The 18,290-nt window shown below is 43.9% G+C and overlaps 1 protein-coding gene across 7 annotated transcripts in view; it reads right to left on the minus strand.

Annotated features, from left to right (window-relative positions):
• The window catches only part of LOC121579359 (transcriptional regulator Erg), a 73,474-nt gene that overhangs the window by 17,325 nt on the left and 37,859 nt on the right, over nt 1-18,290 (minus strand). For 4 of the 7 annotated variants that reach the window (XM_041893895.2, XM_041893892.2, XM_041893891.2 and 1 more), the window contains exon 2: nt 7,425-7,505. The exons of 1 other annotated variant lie outside the window; for it this stretch is intronic. In XM_041893895.2, coding sequence (XP_041749829.1) covers nt 7,425-7,475 — 51 coding nt within the window. In that variant the 5' untranslated portion in view covers nt 7,476-7,505. Of the gene's footprint in view, nt 1-3,074; nt 3,396-7,424; nt 7,506-18,290 lie in introns of those variants that run through there. 2 more of the 7 variants (XM_041893894.2, XM_041893890.2) reach the window with 1 other exon arrangement.

Raw genomic sequence — 18,290 nt, forward strand, 5'->3', positions numbered from 1 at the left:
CGGGAGGTGGGGAGCACGAAAGAGGAAGTGCACAACCATCTGCATTTTTATTGTGGCCGAGAGATTTAGAACACTAATGGAGTTGATGGGCAGATGAAGAGAGGGAGAAAGAGAAAGAGAGGGAGTGGGACGGAGTTCACCCTGCCATTTCTACACAGCAGGCCATTGGGCAGTTAACCGCAGGTTGAAGTTTATTGTCATGAGTCTTGTCCTGGAGGAAGTACTGAGCGATTTCCCCTTAGATAGGCCAGCTGTAAAATTGGCTATATTGTAATAATTCGCTTTTTGGTCTTAATTTAAGGTTAGGGTAAAGGTTAGGGTTAGGTTTAGGTTTAAAATCAGATTTTATGACTTTGTGGCTGTGCTAGCTAGTGACCTCCAGAACAAGATTCATGACGAAAAACGCTAACCTGCCAGTTATCCTTGCAGTAACATTAGTAGTGCAGGCTATGGCCTCGTGCTTCCCGGTCCTTCCATTGGGGGCAGCCATTCTGGATGTTGTTTTAGCAGCCCCCTCCCTGATTCCACCAATTAAGACTACCTAAAATTAAATTTGGTCAGACAGGCAATATTGAGATGCCCTACTATGAATTGACAGAGAAAAACCCTCCCAGTCCAAAACACAAGATGTGTTATTTTTTAAACAGGAAGAACACCTGTTACGTTTCCACGAAAGCCGTTAGCATTGAAATGCAGTCTGATTTGTACATGACTGCTGGAAAACATGTTTTGTTTCGCAAATGGACACCACAGAGAGAATGTTGTTGCCTAGTAGAGATCCTATGATGAATAACTTCCAGGGGCCTTGATTTTGCAGTAACACGTGTTATGGAGAAAGAGACGGAGGTGTTGCACTTATGATGTGTGAAACTATAGTACAGTATGAACCTTGGAACAGCAAAAGCCTGGAGAGCTTCAATTTGGAAAATGATGGGTGTTTTTATTTCCATAGGTCAGTGGCAAAGGTTGGCCAGAGCCTCAGACCTCACAAAGCCAAAGTGCTACAGAGGTTGGTTGGCCACAACTTCCTGGATCCCCCTCTGGTATGTGCATTACACATCAGTTCTGTCTATAGGCGGGCATGATACACTGTTTTTGTGGTTGACTCAATTAACTGAATGCTACACTATTCATTGTGTAATTGTACATTGTATTAAGTGTATTTTATTTAAACATTTTACACATTTAGAACTAAAGTCCCCTGTAGCTCAGTTGATAGAGCATGGCGCTTGCAACGCCAGGGTTGTGGGTTCGTTTCCCACGGGGGGCTAGCATGAAAATGTATGCACTCACTAACTGTAAGTCACTCTGGATAAGAGTGTCTGCTAAATGACTAAAATGTAAAGAAGTGGCTATGGACCAACAAAGTTAACAGGTTGGTCTACCAAGAACATTTCTGATTGGTAAGGGAATGTTGCTTTCTAGGTGTGTACTAGAGGACCCAACACACTGGCCCCAGATAAACTGTCTAAGACTATAGACTGTCCACTGGTGCCATAATGTGTCTTCAAGCTGAGAATAGTGTTGCTAGTGTGACACTAACAAAAAAACATGACGCAGCTTTTCAGTCAGTTGCGTTATGCTCAATTCAGCAAAATTATTCCCCATCGTCTTGTGCTATTGTGACAGAAAGGCAGAGTTCTCCAAAAAAAGTTGATAACAGAGAGTATCTATGTCAGTAGTTCAGAATCTTCTATATAGCCATCCATAATATATGATAATCTCAATCAGGTGCAATGAAGTTAACCACCACCACCAAACCTGTTCCACAAAAAGCCAGCTAGTGCATCGAGAAGGCGTTTATAAACAGCGGTAAAACTCCTCTCTGCCTAGGACTTCAACTCAACCACAGTCCCAGTGCCACAATATCACGGGTCACAAAGGAGCAAGCTCCCTCTCCAAACATTTGGGTTCTACTTCCAAACTGTAACTGTTTACATCGAATGCCAGCAAGACAGCTGATTATGTAATTATGGCTTCCCTGCCTTTGTTTTCTTGCTCACACTGTGATTAGGCTCTGGCTGTAAACATCTTGTGCTGCCACTGGCAGACGCGCTAGAGGGTGGAAAGATTAGACGCCATGTTGAATTAGGTTTCCAGGTGACTGACTCCCTAGCAGGGCTCTAAATTAAAACATGTCATTGGTAGCACTGGTGCTCCCAACTTAAACAATTTAGGAGTACAACATAAAATGTAGGAGCACCAGAAAATACGATTTTTTTATATCGATATAGCCTATATGAATTCTAGCTACTTCTGAAGCACATGTTGTGCCCTAGAAACCCTGTAAATACATTTTATTATTATAAAAAGCAAAAAATTTAGAGCACTTTAGAGCCCTGCTCCCTACCCTGATTGTTCAGTATGTGGGTGCTTTCCTCCTCTGTCCATTGTCTAATAGGCGTTGTTACAGTAACTACACAAGGGGAATTACTTGATAGACTAACACTAGGATAGCCATGTCAAAGTATTAACTATTTACTACTACACTATTTACCATTCATTTTGATTTTGATGTGAACATAGACATTAATGCAACGATAACAATAGCATGATAAAATGTCTTCAGAGAATTTAAACCTCCAACTATTTCAATTCTTTGAGCACAGGATTGCATTTTTCATTTCAAAGTATCATTTTCTCAGATGGTTCTTTGACATTGTTTTGTGCTTTTTTTTGGTAAAGGTAAAAATATCAACATCAAAAACATAATAAACGTTAAAATTGGTGCCTCTCCATAATGGATAAAATGTTCAAGAAATGTAAAGTCTGCTTTGTTTTATTTGTTTGTAAGACAAGCCAGGTCAAATCACTTCAGCGTCCGAAAGAACGAAATCTCAGATTTTGTCATTACCCCAAAGATTTTTTGAAACCGTACAGCCCATCCGCATAGGGAAAAGGAAATTTGCAAGGAAATCTTGTCGCACCTCTATGGCAGAAGGGTGTTACCCTTCGCCTGCTTGGTCAGTGTTTCTTTACAGTGCCACGAAAACGAAAGACAATGCCTAAGCATTACAGAAAACGACCAATAAAAATCCAAAAGGTTCGCGAAATGTAAAAAAAAATTTACTTACCTTAATGGTGCTGGCCATATTTGTTCAGGACCTCTCAGTCCTGGTAAGACACACTGGTAAAAATTATAATATAATTTTTTTCTGGACAGCAAGCTAGTTGAGTTTCCACTAAGCGTTGTGTGGAGCGGATGAGATTGTGCTAACGTTGGGAAGTGAAGTCAGCCAATAGCAGGAAGAGGTTTCTATTGGTTCTGGCCACCGCAACTCGAAGAAACAGGATATTTGGGAGTGAGGAGATAAGAAGGGCTAAAAACAATGTTGTTATTCTTGATGATGTGTGTTAGAAGTTTTTATTTTTCAGTAAGGAGGGGTAAGGTTGTAGAGGGGAGACTAACTAAAGGCTGATCTGAGTGTAGGTTCTCTACTGATGCAGGCAGATGCGAAGTGTGTGCGTGTGTGGTTGTGGGTGTGTGTGCGTATTTGTATGTGTGTGTGTGTGTGTGTGTGTGTGTGTGTGTGTGTGTGTGTGTGTGTGTGTATGTCACACACATAAACCGGTGACAGGATGCAGATGTCTGATCATACGATCCATACTTGACACGCTTGCCTGCCATGAGCCTCTTTAGAGGGCAAACAGTCGAGGACAGCTACAGCGAATACAACACCAACCTCTCTTGGACAGAGCACTCAACACTGTTGAGAAGCTAATTTCACCACTTTTGAACAATGGGCATTTCAACATTACTACACTGTATATTGTAGTAGAAATTAACCTTCATAAACTCACTTAAATAACAGGTCACATGTATGCTTCAATTTAGTAGGCTACCTGCATAATAAACAGAAAAACTGAATGTCCTCACAATGAATGAATATTAATTGAATGGAGAATGGGACCAGGGGGGTCTGGTTGGGTCTGGAGACTAGAGGTGAGAAAGCAGCAAACCTGAGCAGGCCTGATAAGGAGGTGAAGACAAGGAGAAAGTAAAGTAAAGGAAATCAGAGCTCAGCCTGACATCCTGCTGCTGACCTTTGTCAAAACACACCCGTGACTGACCACCCCTGGTCCTGGATGCTGATTACACACACAAACACATACACACACAAACAGGAGGGGCAGACCCACTGCAATGTGACCTCTGACCTGTGAACACTCTTAGGTGTGCGGTTGAACCACAAACACACACACACAAACAGGCGGGGGCACACCCACTGCACTGAGACCTCTGACCTGTGACCACTCTCAGGTGTGCGGTTGAACCACAGTTCAGACCTGAAAGCCCTCTCAGTAGTACTCCATTCAACTGACCACTATGAGGTTCAGGGACGTAGCCAGGGTCTGAGTTTTAGTCAAATTCAAAAAATTCTATGTCCTCATATGTAGCTACAGCCCTGGTGAGGTTCACGACTTTTGTAAACCGACCATGTCGTTGCATCATATCGTTTACAAAGAGGAAGTGGCTGTGAGAAGAACAGTGTTTTCTCTATTTTGAAAGGAATTAAAGTAATTTACCACCTGTAATGTGACCACTATCTGCTGTCGAATACAAGACTGTTGTATTTTCAACATTCAACAAATGTTGTTTGGGAGGCAAAATATAGTACATGTAGATTTTTTTTACCAAATCCAACAAACACATGATAGCACTTTATTATTGGTGGGTGTGCGTTTTTGGGTATGTCTTTTTTACGGTCTATGGGTGTGCATTTTGTAAGACTGAAATGTTGCAATTATTTTCGGGTATTGTCTTTCAACAGATGATCACAAGATGTACCCAAATAGCATTACATCAAAGAAAAGTGGGAGGATGTTGTTTTGCTCAAATTGTGCTGGTTTTCACAAGTTTCTACTGTTTGTTGTTGCATCACTAAATGAAGAAATACTATGAAGTGTGTGAGAGAATATCCAACAGCCAGATTAGGCCTACATCTTTCAGTTCTCTCTCTCTCTCTCTCTCTCTCTCTCTCTCTCTCTCTCTCTCTCTCTCTCTCTCTCTCTCTCTCTCTCTCTCTCTCTCTCTCTCTCTCTCTCTCTCTCTCTCTCCCTCCCTCCCTCCCTCCCTCCCTCCCTCCCTCCCTCCCTCCTCTCCTGTTGTCTGACTGCTTTTATGGCCTCCTGCAGGAAGTCTGTAGGATGTGACCCCTGTTCTCCTCTCACACCAAATCTAGGCTACCCAAAAATGCAGACACATACACATGCACACACACATGTACACACACGTACACACGCACGCACGCACGCATGCACACACACACACACACACACACACACACACACACACACACACACACACACACACACACACACACACACACACACACACACACAAACCTCAACCATCCCAACCCTCCACCTCACCAAATCCCACCCATCCTACCTACATTACCCGTCACCCAATACCACCATACCCCCTCACTCCCCTCCACCATATTCATCTCCACCTTATCTCCATCACCCCATCTCCAGCATACCCCCAGTCCCCCCCTACTCCCGTACCCTCCACCCCATTTTCAACATACCCCCCAGTCACCCCCCTACTCTCGTACCCTCCACCCCATCTCCAGCAGTTTTGACCTGGAAGTGCTACCTCCACAGGGGGCTAGGAAGCTGTGCTTCTCCCTCTCGTAAGAATGTCCTGTACTACACACTCACAGACACACACACACCTTTCTCTGGGCCCATCTATAAATACAGCAGCCTCCGACTGTGCTGGGCTTCTCCCCCTCTAGCCCTGCTCCCCACAACACATCCTCTACTTCAGAGGATCCGGAGGAGGAGGAAGCTCCACTATAGACTTGTGTGCGTAAAGAGACAGATTGATGGTCTTGGAAAAATGCTTGATGTCACAAGTGAACGTCTTGTTGTATCGGGGTTAGTGTGGTGGTAGCTGAACAATAGAGGAAGAGTGTGAGGGGCTCGGTCACATGCTCGGGTATTTGTGGACTGTGGAGGACTTGGGCACACGGCTAATGCTATTGCATAATCCCCTATTAACGGCTCCCATCTACAGGCAGCTTGGCAAAACAGCACCCAGTCAACAGGCAAGGCATTGTAAAGTAAAAATGGAAGTGTTCCTAAGATGTGTCTCAATCACAGGAGGTTGGTGGCACCTTAATTGGGGAGGACGGGCTCGTGGTAATGGCTGGAGCAGAATCAGTGGAATAGTATCAAACACATGGTTTCTATGTGTTTGATACCATTCCATTTGCTCCGTTTCAGCCATTATTGTGAGCCGTCCTCCCCTCAGCAGCCTCCACTGCTCTCAATGGTATGTGTCTCTGAAAAGTCCTCCATGTAAGTAGGTGAGGTAAAAGTGTTGCCTGAGTGAAACATATTTACATATCAGGCCGTGTTAAGGCTCTAACAATCGACCTTTCTCTACTAATCCCTCTATCAATGAATGACTCACACTCTGCATCTGGCTACATCACTTATTCTCTGTTTAGCTCCTAGTGGAGCTCAATAGGGCTTCTCCATCGAACCTCATCTGATGTAAACTACTGCAAACAGTGGAAGGTTGCTCTCTAACATTCAACCTAATGACCAGGTATGTCTGCCTCCTTTGGCACAGGGCTCATAAACTCCATTAACAGTTGGCTGGCTCCTAGAGCGCCACCATCACCGTCTGAGAGCGAAGGGCTGAACAGATCCCAGTCTGTGTGCTGGTGGTCTGCCTGGTGGTCTAGCTGTGACAGCCCTGTGGGGAGGCAAGGTGGTCACGAGAGAGAGAGCAGGAAACCAGTATCCCTCTGCCCTCCGATGTACACTACATGCCCGGCGGCCACCGACATTTATGGAGATACCTACAGCGTGGGTAGTAGTACACCCATTGTGATGCTTTATAAGTGTGTTTATGACCTGTCGTTAACATTAGTAAGGCTCCTAAGTGGCGTAACGAACCGTGCATAAAAAATGTGCAGGTTAGATTACAGTTCATGCCGAGTATTATAATTCTGGAACGGCTGACAAAGTTAATGGCTATATCATGTTAGTCTGAATTGGTATTACTTCAGCAGCAATCCCATTAAAAAATAAAGACGTAAAAAATACTTTCTGCCCAGGATCTAGATAGACAACATTTCAGAGAATGTGCATCAGATTTAAGAGCAGCTCTTATCTCTCGAAAGCCAATGTGTGAGAGCTTTGAGCTCAATGCATTAAATGCACTGTAAAATAACGTTAGCAATATGACTTGCTATTACGTATAAAACAAAACCGATGGGCATGTATAATTTCCATTTAAGAACAGTATCATATACACAATAAAATATGATGACAAATTAATTCTAACCTTCGGTTTCCCTCAGCCCAGCTCTATCTCGGTTCTTAACCGCAGTAAAACGCTGACTGAGCACACACCTTCCTTTTGAAGCTAAAGGAGTGAAAGGGGACATTTAAGGATCACTTACATCTAAACACAGCCCAGAAGAATCCTGCAGCAGCACTGCACAGATGCTCATTTAGCATTCCACAGCCTCCTGTAGCATTGCCTTCATACAGGGGGAGGGAGGGAGAGAGAGAGAGGAGAAAACACTATATGATTTGAATTAATCACCGTGGCCAGACAGTTATATTAAAAATAAAAAAATTTCCCTCCGCTTTCGGTCACAATGGCTTGTCTGTTGCTTGACAAAACACTGGCCTGAAGCTGCCGGTATAAGGGGCTATGGGTGCTCTCTGGCTTTTTCTGGCAACCCACACAACCGTCATGTATTTGCTATTTGGTAGGATTGGACGACACAGGGCACCAGTCACAGCATAGGCTGCATGGACCCTGCCCCTGGCTGCATGGACCCTGCCCCTGAAGTGAAGGGATACGGTTTTAGACACAACACCTTGCCACTCATTTGTAATACAACCAAGGTTTTGTACACAGTGTGTGTGATTGACGGATAATACAACATCGCATGTGTCCTCCCACCTACATTGATTTAATAGGAGATTTTAAACCATGGATATTTGAAAATAAACACAGATCATGCTTTACTATATACAGTGGGGAAAAAAAGTATTTAGTCAGCCACCAATTGTGCAAGTTCTCCCACTTAAAAAGATGAGAGAGGCCTATAATTTTCATTTCATTTTCATCATAGGTACACGTCAACTATGACAGACAAATTGAGGAAAAAAAATCCAGAAAATCACATTGTAGGATTTTTAATGAATTTATTTGCAAATTATGGTGGAAAATAAGTATTTGGTCACCAACAAACAAGCAAGATTTCTGGCTCTCACAGACCTGTAACTACTTCTTTAAGAGGCTCCTCTGTCCTCCACTCGTTACCTGTATTAATGGCACCTGTTTGAACTTGTTATCAGTATAAAAGACACCTGTCCACAACCTCAAACAGTCAAACTCCAAACTCCACTATGGCCAAGACCAAAGAGCTGTCAAAGGACACCAGAAACAAAATTGTAGACCTGCACCAGGCTGGGAAGACTGAATCTGCAATAGGTAAGCAGCATGGTTTGAAGAAATCAACTGTGGGAGCAATTATTAGGAAATGGATGACATACAAGACCACTGATAATCTCCCTCGATCTGGAGGTCCACGCAAGATCTTACCCCGTGGGGTCAAAATGATCACAAGAACGGTGAGCAAAAATCCCAGAACCACACGGGGGGACCTAGTGAATGACCTGCAGAGAGCTGGGACCAAAGTAACAAAGCCTACCATCAGTAACACACTACGCGCCAGGGACTCAAATCCTGCAGTGCCAGACGTGTCCCCCTGCTTAAGCCAGTACATGTCCAGGCCCGTCTGAAGTTTGCTAGAGTGCATTTGGATGATCCAGAAGAGGATTGGGAGAATGTCATATGGTCAGATGAAACCAAAATAGAACTTTTTGGTAAAAACTCAACTCGTCGTGTTTGGAGGACAAAGAATGCTGAGTTGCATCCAAAGAACACCATACCTACTGTGAAGCATGGGGGTGGAAACATCATGCTTTGGGGCTGTTTTTCTGCAAAGGGACCAGGACGACTGATCCGTGTAAAGGAAAGAATGAATGGGGCCATGTATCGTGAGATTTTGGGTGAAAACCTCCTTCCATCAGCAAGGGCATTGAAGATGAAACGTGGCTGGGTCTTTCAGCATGACAATGATCCCAAACACACCGCCCGGGCAACGAAGGAGTGGCTTCGTAAGAAGCATTTCAAGGTCCTGGAGTGGCCTAGCCAGTCTCCAGATCTCAACCCCATAGAAAATCTTTGGAGGGAGTTGAAAGTCTGTGTTGCCCAGCGACAGCCCCAAAACATCACTGCTCTAGAGGAGATCTGCATGGAGGAATGGGCCAAAATACCAGCAACAGTGTGTGAAAACCTTGTGAAGACTTACAGAAAATGTTTGACCTGTGTAATTGCCAACAAAGGGTATATAACAAAGTATTGAGAAACTTTTGTTATTGACCAAATACTTATTTTCCACCATAATTTGCAAATAAATTCATAAAAAATCCTACAATGTGATTTTCTGGATTTTTTTCCCTCATTTTGTCTGTCATAGTTGACGTGTACCTATGATCAAAATTACAGGCCTCTCTCATCTTTTTAAGTGGGAGAACTTGCACAATTGGTGGCTGACTAAATAATTTTTCCCCCACTGTATACCCCATAGAAAGTGTCCCAAATTTGGCATTGCAGATCACAGTGAAGGCATGATGTGTGCAGTCGAGGAGTAATCTCACCCTAGATGTGTGGACGAACCAGGAAGTGGTAAACCACACGACCTGCCTCTGCAGAGTCCAGGAGGAGAGGGGGTTGAGAGTTGGAGAACGTTAACTTGGTGCCTGGACCCTGTCCTTGCATTTCAAGGCCGCGTTGAGGCAATGACTTATCAGTGACCCAAGCCCTGCTCGGATAATCAGTGGTGGAAAAAGTACTAAATTGTCATACTTGAGTAAAAGTAAAGATACCTTAATAGAAAATGACTCAAGTAAAAGTGAAAGTCACCCAGTAAAATACTACTTGAGAAAAAGTCTAAAAGTATTTGGTTTAAAATATACTTAAAGTGAGGGAAAAAAGTATTTGATCCCCTGCTGATTTTGTACGTTTGCCCACTGACAGAAAAATCCAGAAAAACGCATGTCAAAAATGTTATAAATTGATTTGCATTTTAATGAGGGAAATAAGGATTTGACCCCTCTGCAAAACATTACTTAGTACTTGGTGGCAAAACCCTTGTTGGCAATCACAGAGGACAGACGTTTCTTGTAGTTGGCCACCAGGTTTGCACACATCTCAGGAGGGACTTTGTTCCACTCCTCTTTGCAGATCTTCTCCAAGTCATTAAGGTTTCGAGGCTGACGTTTGGCAACTCGAACCTTCAGCTCCCTCCACAGATTTTCTATGGGATTAAGGTCTGGAGACTGGCTAGGCCACTCCAGGACCTTAATGTGCTTCTTCTTGAGCCACTCCTTTGTTGCCTTGGCCGTGTGTTTTGGGTCATTGTCATGCTGGAATACCCATCCACGACCCATTTTCAATGCCCTGGCTGAGGGAAGGAGGTTCTCACCCAAGATTTGACGGTACATGGCCCCGTCCATCGTCCCTTTGATGCGGTGAAGTTGTCCTGTCCCCTTAGCAGAAAAACACCCCCAAAACATAATGTTTCCACCTCCATGTTTGACGGTGGGGATGGTGTTTACATTCACATTTACATCATTTAGCTGACACTCTTATCCAGAGCGACTTACAGTTAGTGCATACATTATTATTTTCTGACCAACCGGCAAGTGTCTTCACTGGCATTTTCAACCTGTCCCTGACTGAGTCTATAATACCAACATGTTTCAAGCAGACCACCATAGTCCCTGTGCCCAAGAACACTAAGGTAACCTGCCTAAATGACTACCGACCCATAGCACTCACGTCTGTAGCCATGAAGTGCTTTGAAAGGCTGGTCATGGCTCACATCAACACCATTAACCCAGAAACCCTAGACCCACTCCAATTTGCATATTGCCCCAACAGATCCACAGATTATGCTATATCTATTGCGCTCCACACTGCCCTTTCACACCTGGACAAAAGGAACACCTATGTGAGAATGCTATTCATTGACTACAGCTCAGCGTTCAACACCATAATGCCCTCAAAGCTCATCACTAAACTAAGGACCCTGGGACTAAACACCTCCCTCTGCAACTGGATCCTGGAAGACTTCCTGATGGGCCGCCCCTGGTGGTAAGGGTAGGTAATGACACATCTGCCACGCTGATCCTCAACACGGGGGCCCCTCAGGGGTGCGTGCTCAGTCCCCTCCTGTACTCCCTGTTCACTCATGACTGCATGGCCAGGCACGACTCCAACACCATCATTAAGTTTGCCGATGACACAACAGTGGTAGACCTGATCACCGACAATGACGAGACAGCCTATAGGGAGGAGGTCTGAGACCTGGCCGTGTGGTGCCAGGACAACAACCTCTCCCTCAACATGATCAAGACAAAGGAGATGATTGTGGACTACAGGAAAAAGAAGAGGACTGAGCACGCCCCCATTCTCATCGACGGGGCTGTAGTGGAGCAGGTTGAGAGCTTCAAGTTCCTTGGTGTCCACATCACCAACAAACTAACATGGTCCAAGCACACCAAGACAATCATGAAGAGGGCACGAAAAAAACCTATTCCCCCTAAGGAGACTGAAAAGATTTGGCATGGGTCCTCAGATCCTCAAAAGGTTCTACAGCTGCACCATCGAGAGCATCCTGACTGGTTGCATCACTGCCTGGTATGGCAACTGCTCGGCCTCTGACCGCAAGGCACTACAGAGGGTAGTGCGTACGGCCCAGTACATCACTGGGGCCAAGCTTCCTGCCATCCAGGACCTCTATACCAGGCGGTGTCAGAGGAAGGCCCTAAAAATTGTTAAAGACTCCAGCCACCCTAGTCATAGACTGTTCTCTCTGCTACCGCACAGTAAGCGGTATCGGAGCGCCAAGTCTAGGTCAAAGAGGCTTCTAAACAGCTTCTACCCCCAAGCCATAAGACTCCTGAACATCTAATCAAATGGCTACCCAGACTATTTGCATTGCCCCCCCCGTGTTGTATTCGGCGCATGTGACAAATAACATTTGATTTGATTTGATTTTATATTAAGCAAACCAGGCGGCACAATGTTTTTGTTTGTTTTTATTGACGGATAGCCAGGGGCACACTCCAACACTCAGACATAATTTACAAACAAAGCAATTGTGTTTAGTGAGTTCGCCAGATCAGAGGCAGTAGGGAAAACCAGGGATGTTCTCTTGATAAGTGTGTGAATTGGACAATTTTCCTGTCAAAATGTAACGAGTACTTTTGGGTGTCAGGGAAAGTAGCCAAAAATATAAATAGTCAAGTTAAAGTACAGATACCCCCAAAAAATGACTTAAGTAGTACTTTAAAGTATTTTTACTTAAGTACTTTACACCACTGCTGAGAGGGATGAGGCTAAGGGAATGGCAAATGAGTCTGGCAACACAGCAGATTGGCAAACATACTGTACAGTAAATTGATAAATCACATAACTAAACTAAACAAAAAGAAGAAGAAACTATACTATGGAACAAAGATATATGATATAAAAAATTATAGTAAAAAGCTCTGGCGTACCTTAAATGAAATTATAGGCAGAAAAGCTAACTAAGCTCCATCCTTCATTGAGGCTGAAGGATCAGTCATAACAAAGTCCTTTGATATTGCCAACTACTTTAATAACTTTTTTGTTGACAAGATTAGCAAACTTAGGCATGACATGCAGACAACAAATGCTGAGCTTTCATGTTCATGCATAACGGACCAAATAATGAAAGACAAGCGCTGTAGCTTTGAATTATGCAAAGTTAGTGTGGAAGAGGTGATTATTTTCTATAAATAAGGACAAACCACCTGGAACTGACAACCTGGATGGTAAACTACTGAGATTGGTAGCGGAATACATTGCGACTCCTATTTGCCACATCTTCAATCTAAGCCTAGAAGACGAAGTGTGCCCTCAGGCCTGAAGGGAGGCAAAGGTCATTCCGCTGAACAAAAATAGCAAAGGACCCTTTAACGCAACAGACATCATCAAAGTGCACAAAAGAACAGTGTACTGTCTACACTCGGTTAAATAGTTTTCATTAAATCGTGTTTAACCATAGCTAAAGTTTGTATTGCTACAGGTTCCGCGACGCGGTCAGCCTTTAAGGCTGGGACCGCAAGTTTGTGTCCCGGATTCCTTTTAAGTAGCAGTTAGCTGCTGGCCATCATGAAAACAGAGCAGGCTAATGCTAGTAGTGCTAGCCCACCGGTGTTTTTATCCACGGCTGGGAACAAATGCTTCAGGTGTGAGATGATTTCTACACAATAACAAGATCAAGATAAGGTGGAACTAGAAAATGGACAGGGATTTCTCTGCCGTAAATGCACCACCATCAAGCAGCTTAGGGAAGAGATCCTCCGGCTGTTAGCTTGGCTGCGCGAAAAGGTTTAACCTGCTTTCTAAGTACACCGACTTTGCTGTAACCCAGGCAAACCGAATGTCAGTTTTAAATGCCTCCTATAGCAAAGCTGTCAATGAGTCGGACAGCGTTGATCTGTCCCAATCCAACGGACAGATGTTAAGCTCAACGCCGCGGCTCATGGGAGACTGGACACTCGCAAGGCGTAGGAGATCAGGGAGGCAGTCTGGTCACCCATCATCTATCCGAGAAGATCCGATCCAGCTATCAAACAGCTTGGCCCGCTTGAGATGGACCTACCAGCCCCGGGAGTCAGCACAGATCCTGGATGTATACCAACAGCCGGCGGCCGCCTAGTGGCACCCTCCCCCACGGCCACCGCAGTTCAGCACGTCGCTTCCTCATCGGATTTCATCATGACCACAATCATTGTGGGCAGCTCAATGGTGAGAGATTTTGGCCTGCCTACGATCTCTGGACCAACCAAAGTCCACTGTCACCCAGGAGCCCGTGTCCATGACATCAACTCCCTCCTGCCCACGGTTCTGGCCAACTACTCCAATATTGACCTTTGTTTTAGGCGATCTGAGGAACTGAAGGAGGACTACAAACATTTTTTAGACACCCTCGCTAGCATAGGGAAGATAATAATTATCTCTGACCCCCTCCCGTGCTACCGAAGGGGTTCGGAACGTTTTAGCCAACTCTTTGCCCTGAATGAGTATCTGAAGAAACTTTGCAACGACAGGAATGTCTCTTTTTGTGACAACTTTGATTTGCTGTGGGAGCAACCAGCACTTTTTAAAAGAGATGGGATTCCCCCTAACCGCAGGGTTTCCAGGATTATTTTCAGCAACATCGCAAACTGTTTTAGAGACTGGGTCTGGTAGTGCTCCAGTTCTCCCTGTCAGAATAAGCAACAGAGGACTTGGAAAGCAGATCAACTGCTGTAGAAATGGCACTATGGTTATTGTGAGTAACCTAATTTATGTCCCTTTAACTCCACCTTCTAGTGAGTTTATACAAACTGTCATCTCCTACCATTCTGTTAGATTGGAAACTGTCAGAAAACGTGGTTGTAACGTTCATAATTTGGTTGTTATTCCATTGGTTACCTCGAGGCAGATGCCCCAGGGGCAGAGTGGATATTGCGCTTTTGAATATGGCGCTTTAAATGTTAGAGCAATCACAAGTAAAACCTTTCTGGTGAATGACCTCATTACTGAGCGCAAAGTTGATTGCATGTTTCTCACTGAAACATGGCTGTCATCAGACTGTAGTGCCACTCTTATTGAAGCCTCCCCCCGGACTACAGCTTTTCATACTCTATCAGAAAAAGGAAAAAGGGTGGGGGGACAGCTCTATTTTCACTAATGCGCTCAGCTGTAAGGACATTTTGTTTGGAGACTTTGGGTCTTTTGAGCATCATGCTTTACTGTTTAAATGTCAGCCACCAGTGCTGGCCATTACCCTGTATAGGCCACCAAAGCACTGTCACACTTTCTTTACTGATTTATCTGAACTATTGTCTATTGTCCTTGAGAACTATGATAAAATCATTGTGTTGGGCGATTTTAATATTCATGTTGACAAAGAGACTGACTCCAAGGTCATTGAATTTGTACATCTTTTGAGCTCTATGGACTTTATCCAACATGTTACTGGGCCCACCCATAACCGTGGCCATACTCTGGACCTGGTTATTACCAAGGTGCTTTCTATTGACATACAGTATCCTCTATTGTTGGTGTTGCTTTATCTGATCACCAATGTGTATTTTTTACTACCTTGCTCCCCATAGCACAGGGTAATACTGAACGCATTATTAAGAAATGCTATCTTACCTCTGAAGTTGCTACAGATTTTATTGAGTGTATGAATAATTCTCCACCACCTACTCTGCCTTCCTCTTGTATTGATTTAGTTGATAACTATAATAGCAAATTAAGGGCAACCATTGATGCCATAGCGCCAGTAAAGTTGAAAAAGGCCACATCCAAACGGATAGCCCCTTGAATGAGTGAGGAAACTAGTCAATTAAAGAGAAATTGCAGAAAGGTAGAGCGGAAGTGTAGAAAGTCAAAGTTGCTGTTCCATTATGATATTCTGAGAGAGCAACTTGTCATATATAACAAGGCAATTTTTGTAACTTGATCACGATTAATCAAAATAACTTGAGAGTGCTCTTCTTGACCATTGATGGCCTGATAAATCTTATCCCCGCAAACCTATGTGAATTTTCCTCCACATCTAAATGTGATGAGTTTGTGGCATATTTCAGAGATAAGACAACTAACATTAGGCTGGGTATCAGTCAAGGAAGACCTGATGACAAGTTTGATGATATGTGCCCTAGCCTACCATGCAGAGACACTATGGATTTATTTTCCCTGGTTGACGCAGACATGCTCAGGAAAGTGATATCACAACATAAGCCTCCTACCTGCCATCCCTGTAGCTCAGTTGGTAGAGCATGGCGCGTACAACGCCAGGGTTGTGGGTTAGTTTCCCACGGGGGGCCAGTATGAAAATGTATGCACTCACTAACTGTAAGTTGCTCTGGATAAGAGTGTCTGCTAAAATGACTAAAAAAATATAAAATAAAATAAATATCTTGATCGTATCACCTTCTTCAAAACAGTTTTTAATTGCATATCTGAAGAAGTGCAAGCTATTGTTAATCACTCCCTGTTCACAGGCACCTTCCCCACTGCACTGAAAACTGCTATGGTGAAACCCCTTCTGAAGAAAAGTAATCTAGATTCTTCAGCTCTTAGCAATTTTCGGACAATCTCCAACCTTCCATTCTTTAGCAAAATTCTGGAGAAATTGGTTTTCAAACAGCTTATTTTTTAAGAGCCAACTCTATTTTGGAAAAATTCCAATCTGGTTTTCGTGCCCACCACACCACAGAGACAGCCTTAGTTAAAGTGGTAAAATATCTTAGAGCCAACACAGATGCCAAACAGCTCTCTGTCCTTAGATTTAAGTGCTGCATTCAACACTGTTGACCATGATGTCCTTCTGGACAGACTGGAGAGGTGGGTTGGCCTCTCCGGTCTGGTTCTAAATTGTTAAAAAGTTTAGGACCTATTTAACTGGTTGAGAGTTTTTTGTCACCCTTGGTGAACGTAAGTCAGAGAAAATCCCCTGTAGCTCAGTTGGTAAAGCATGGTGCTTGCAAACGCCAGGGTTGTGGGTTTGTTTCCCACGGGGGGCCAGTATGAAAATGTATGCACTCACTAACTGTAAGTCGCTCTGGATAAGAGCGTCTGCTAAATGACTAAAATGTAAAATACATATCACGTGGTGTTCCACAAGGCTCGATTTTGGGTCCGGTACTGTTCAGTTTATATATGTTATTCATTATTAATATTATAATATATATACAGTACCAGTCAAAAGTTTAGACACACCTACTCATTCAAGGGTTTTTCTTTATTTTTACTATTTTCTACATTGTAGAATAATAGTGAAGACATCAAAAATATATGGAATTATGTAGTAAGCAGAAAAGTGTTAAACAAATCAAAATATGTTTTATATGCCACCCTTTGCCTTGATGACAGCTTTGCACACTCTTGGCATTCCCTCAACCAGCTTCATGAGGTAGTCACCTGGAATGCATTTCAATTAACAGGTGTGCCTTGTTAAAAGTTAATTTGTGGAATTTCTTTCCTTCTTCATGCGTTTGAGCCAATCAGTTGTGTTGTGACAAGGTAGGGTTGGTATACAGAAGATAGCCCTATTTGGTAAAAGACCAAGTCCATATTATGGCCAGAACAGTCCATCATTACTTTAAGCCATGAAGTTTCTTCAAGTGCTGTCGCAAAAACCATCAAGCGCTATGATGAAACTGGCTCTCATGAGGACCGCCACAGGAAAGGAAGACCCAGAGTTACCTCTGCTGCAGAGGATAAGTTCATTAGAGTTACCAGCCTCAGAAATTGCATCCCAAATAAACGCTTCACAGAGTTCAAGTAACAGACACATCTCAACATTAACTCTTTGGAGGAGACTGCGTGAATCAGGTCTTCATGGTTGAATTGCTGCAAAGAAACCACTACTAAAGGACACCAATAAGAAGAAGGGTCTTGCTTGGGCCAAGAAACACGAGCAATGGACATTAGACCGGTGGAAATCTGTCCTTTGGTCTTATGAGTCCAAATTTGAGATTTTTGGTTCCAACCGCCGTGTCTTTGTGAGACGCAGAGTAGGTGAACGGATGATCTCCGCATGTGTGGTTCCCATCGTGAAGCATGTAGGAGGAGGTGTGATGGTGTGGGGGTGCTTTGCTGGTGACACTGTCTGTGATTTATTTAGAATTCAAGTCACACTTAACCAGCATGGCTACCACAGCATTCTGCAGCGAAAGGCCATCCCATCTGGTTTGCGTTTAGTGGGACTATCATTTGTTTTTCAACAGGACAATGACCCAACACACCTCCAGGCTGTGTAAGGGCTATTTGACCAAGGAGAGTGATGGAGTGCTGCATCAGATGACCTGGCCACAACAATCACCCGAACTCAACCCAATTGAGATTGTTTGGGATGAGTTGGACCGCATAGTGAAGGAAAAGCAGCCAACAAGTGCTCAGCATATGTGGGAACTCCTTCAAGACTGTTGGAAAAGCATTCCTGTGAGCTTGTGTGGCCTATCACTTTGCGGCTGAGTCGTTGCTCCTAGACATTTCCACTTCACAACTGCACTTACAGTTGACCAGGGCAGCTCTAGCAGGACAGAAATTTGAGGAACTGACTTGATGGAAAAGTGGCATCCTATCTCTGTCACTGAGCTCTTCAGTACGGGCCATTCTACTGCCAATGTTTGTCTATGGAGATTGCATGTCT

Source organism: Coregonus clupeaformis, chromosome 13 (genome assembly GCF_020615455.1).
Source record: "Coregonus clupeaformis isolate EN_2021a chromosome 13, ASM2061545v1, whole genome shotgun sequence".
Taxonomy (NCBI): domain Eukaryota; kingdom Metazoa; phylum Chordata; class Actinopteri; order Salmoniformes; family Salmonidae; genus Coregonus; species Coregonus clupeaformis.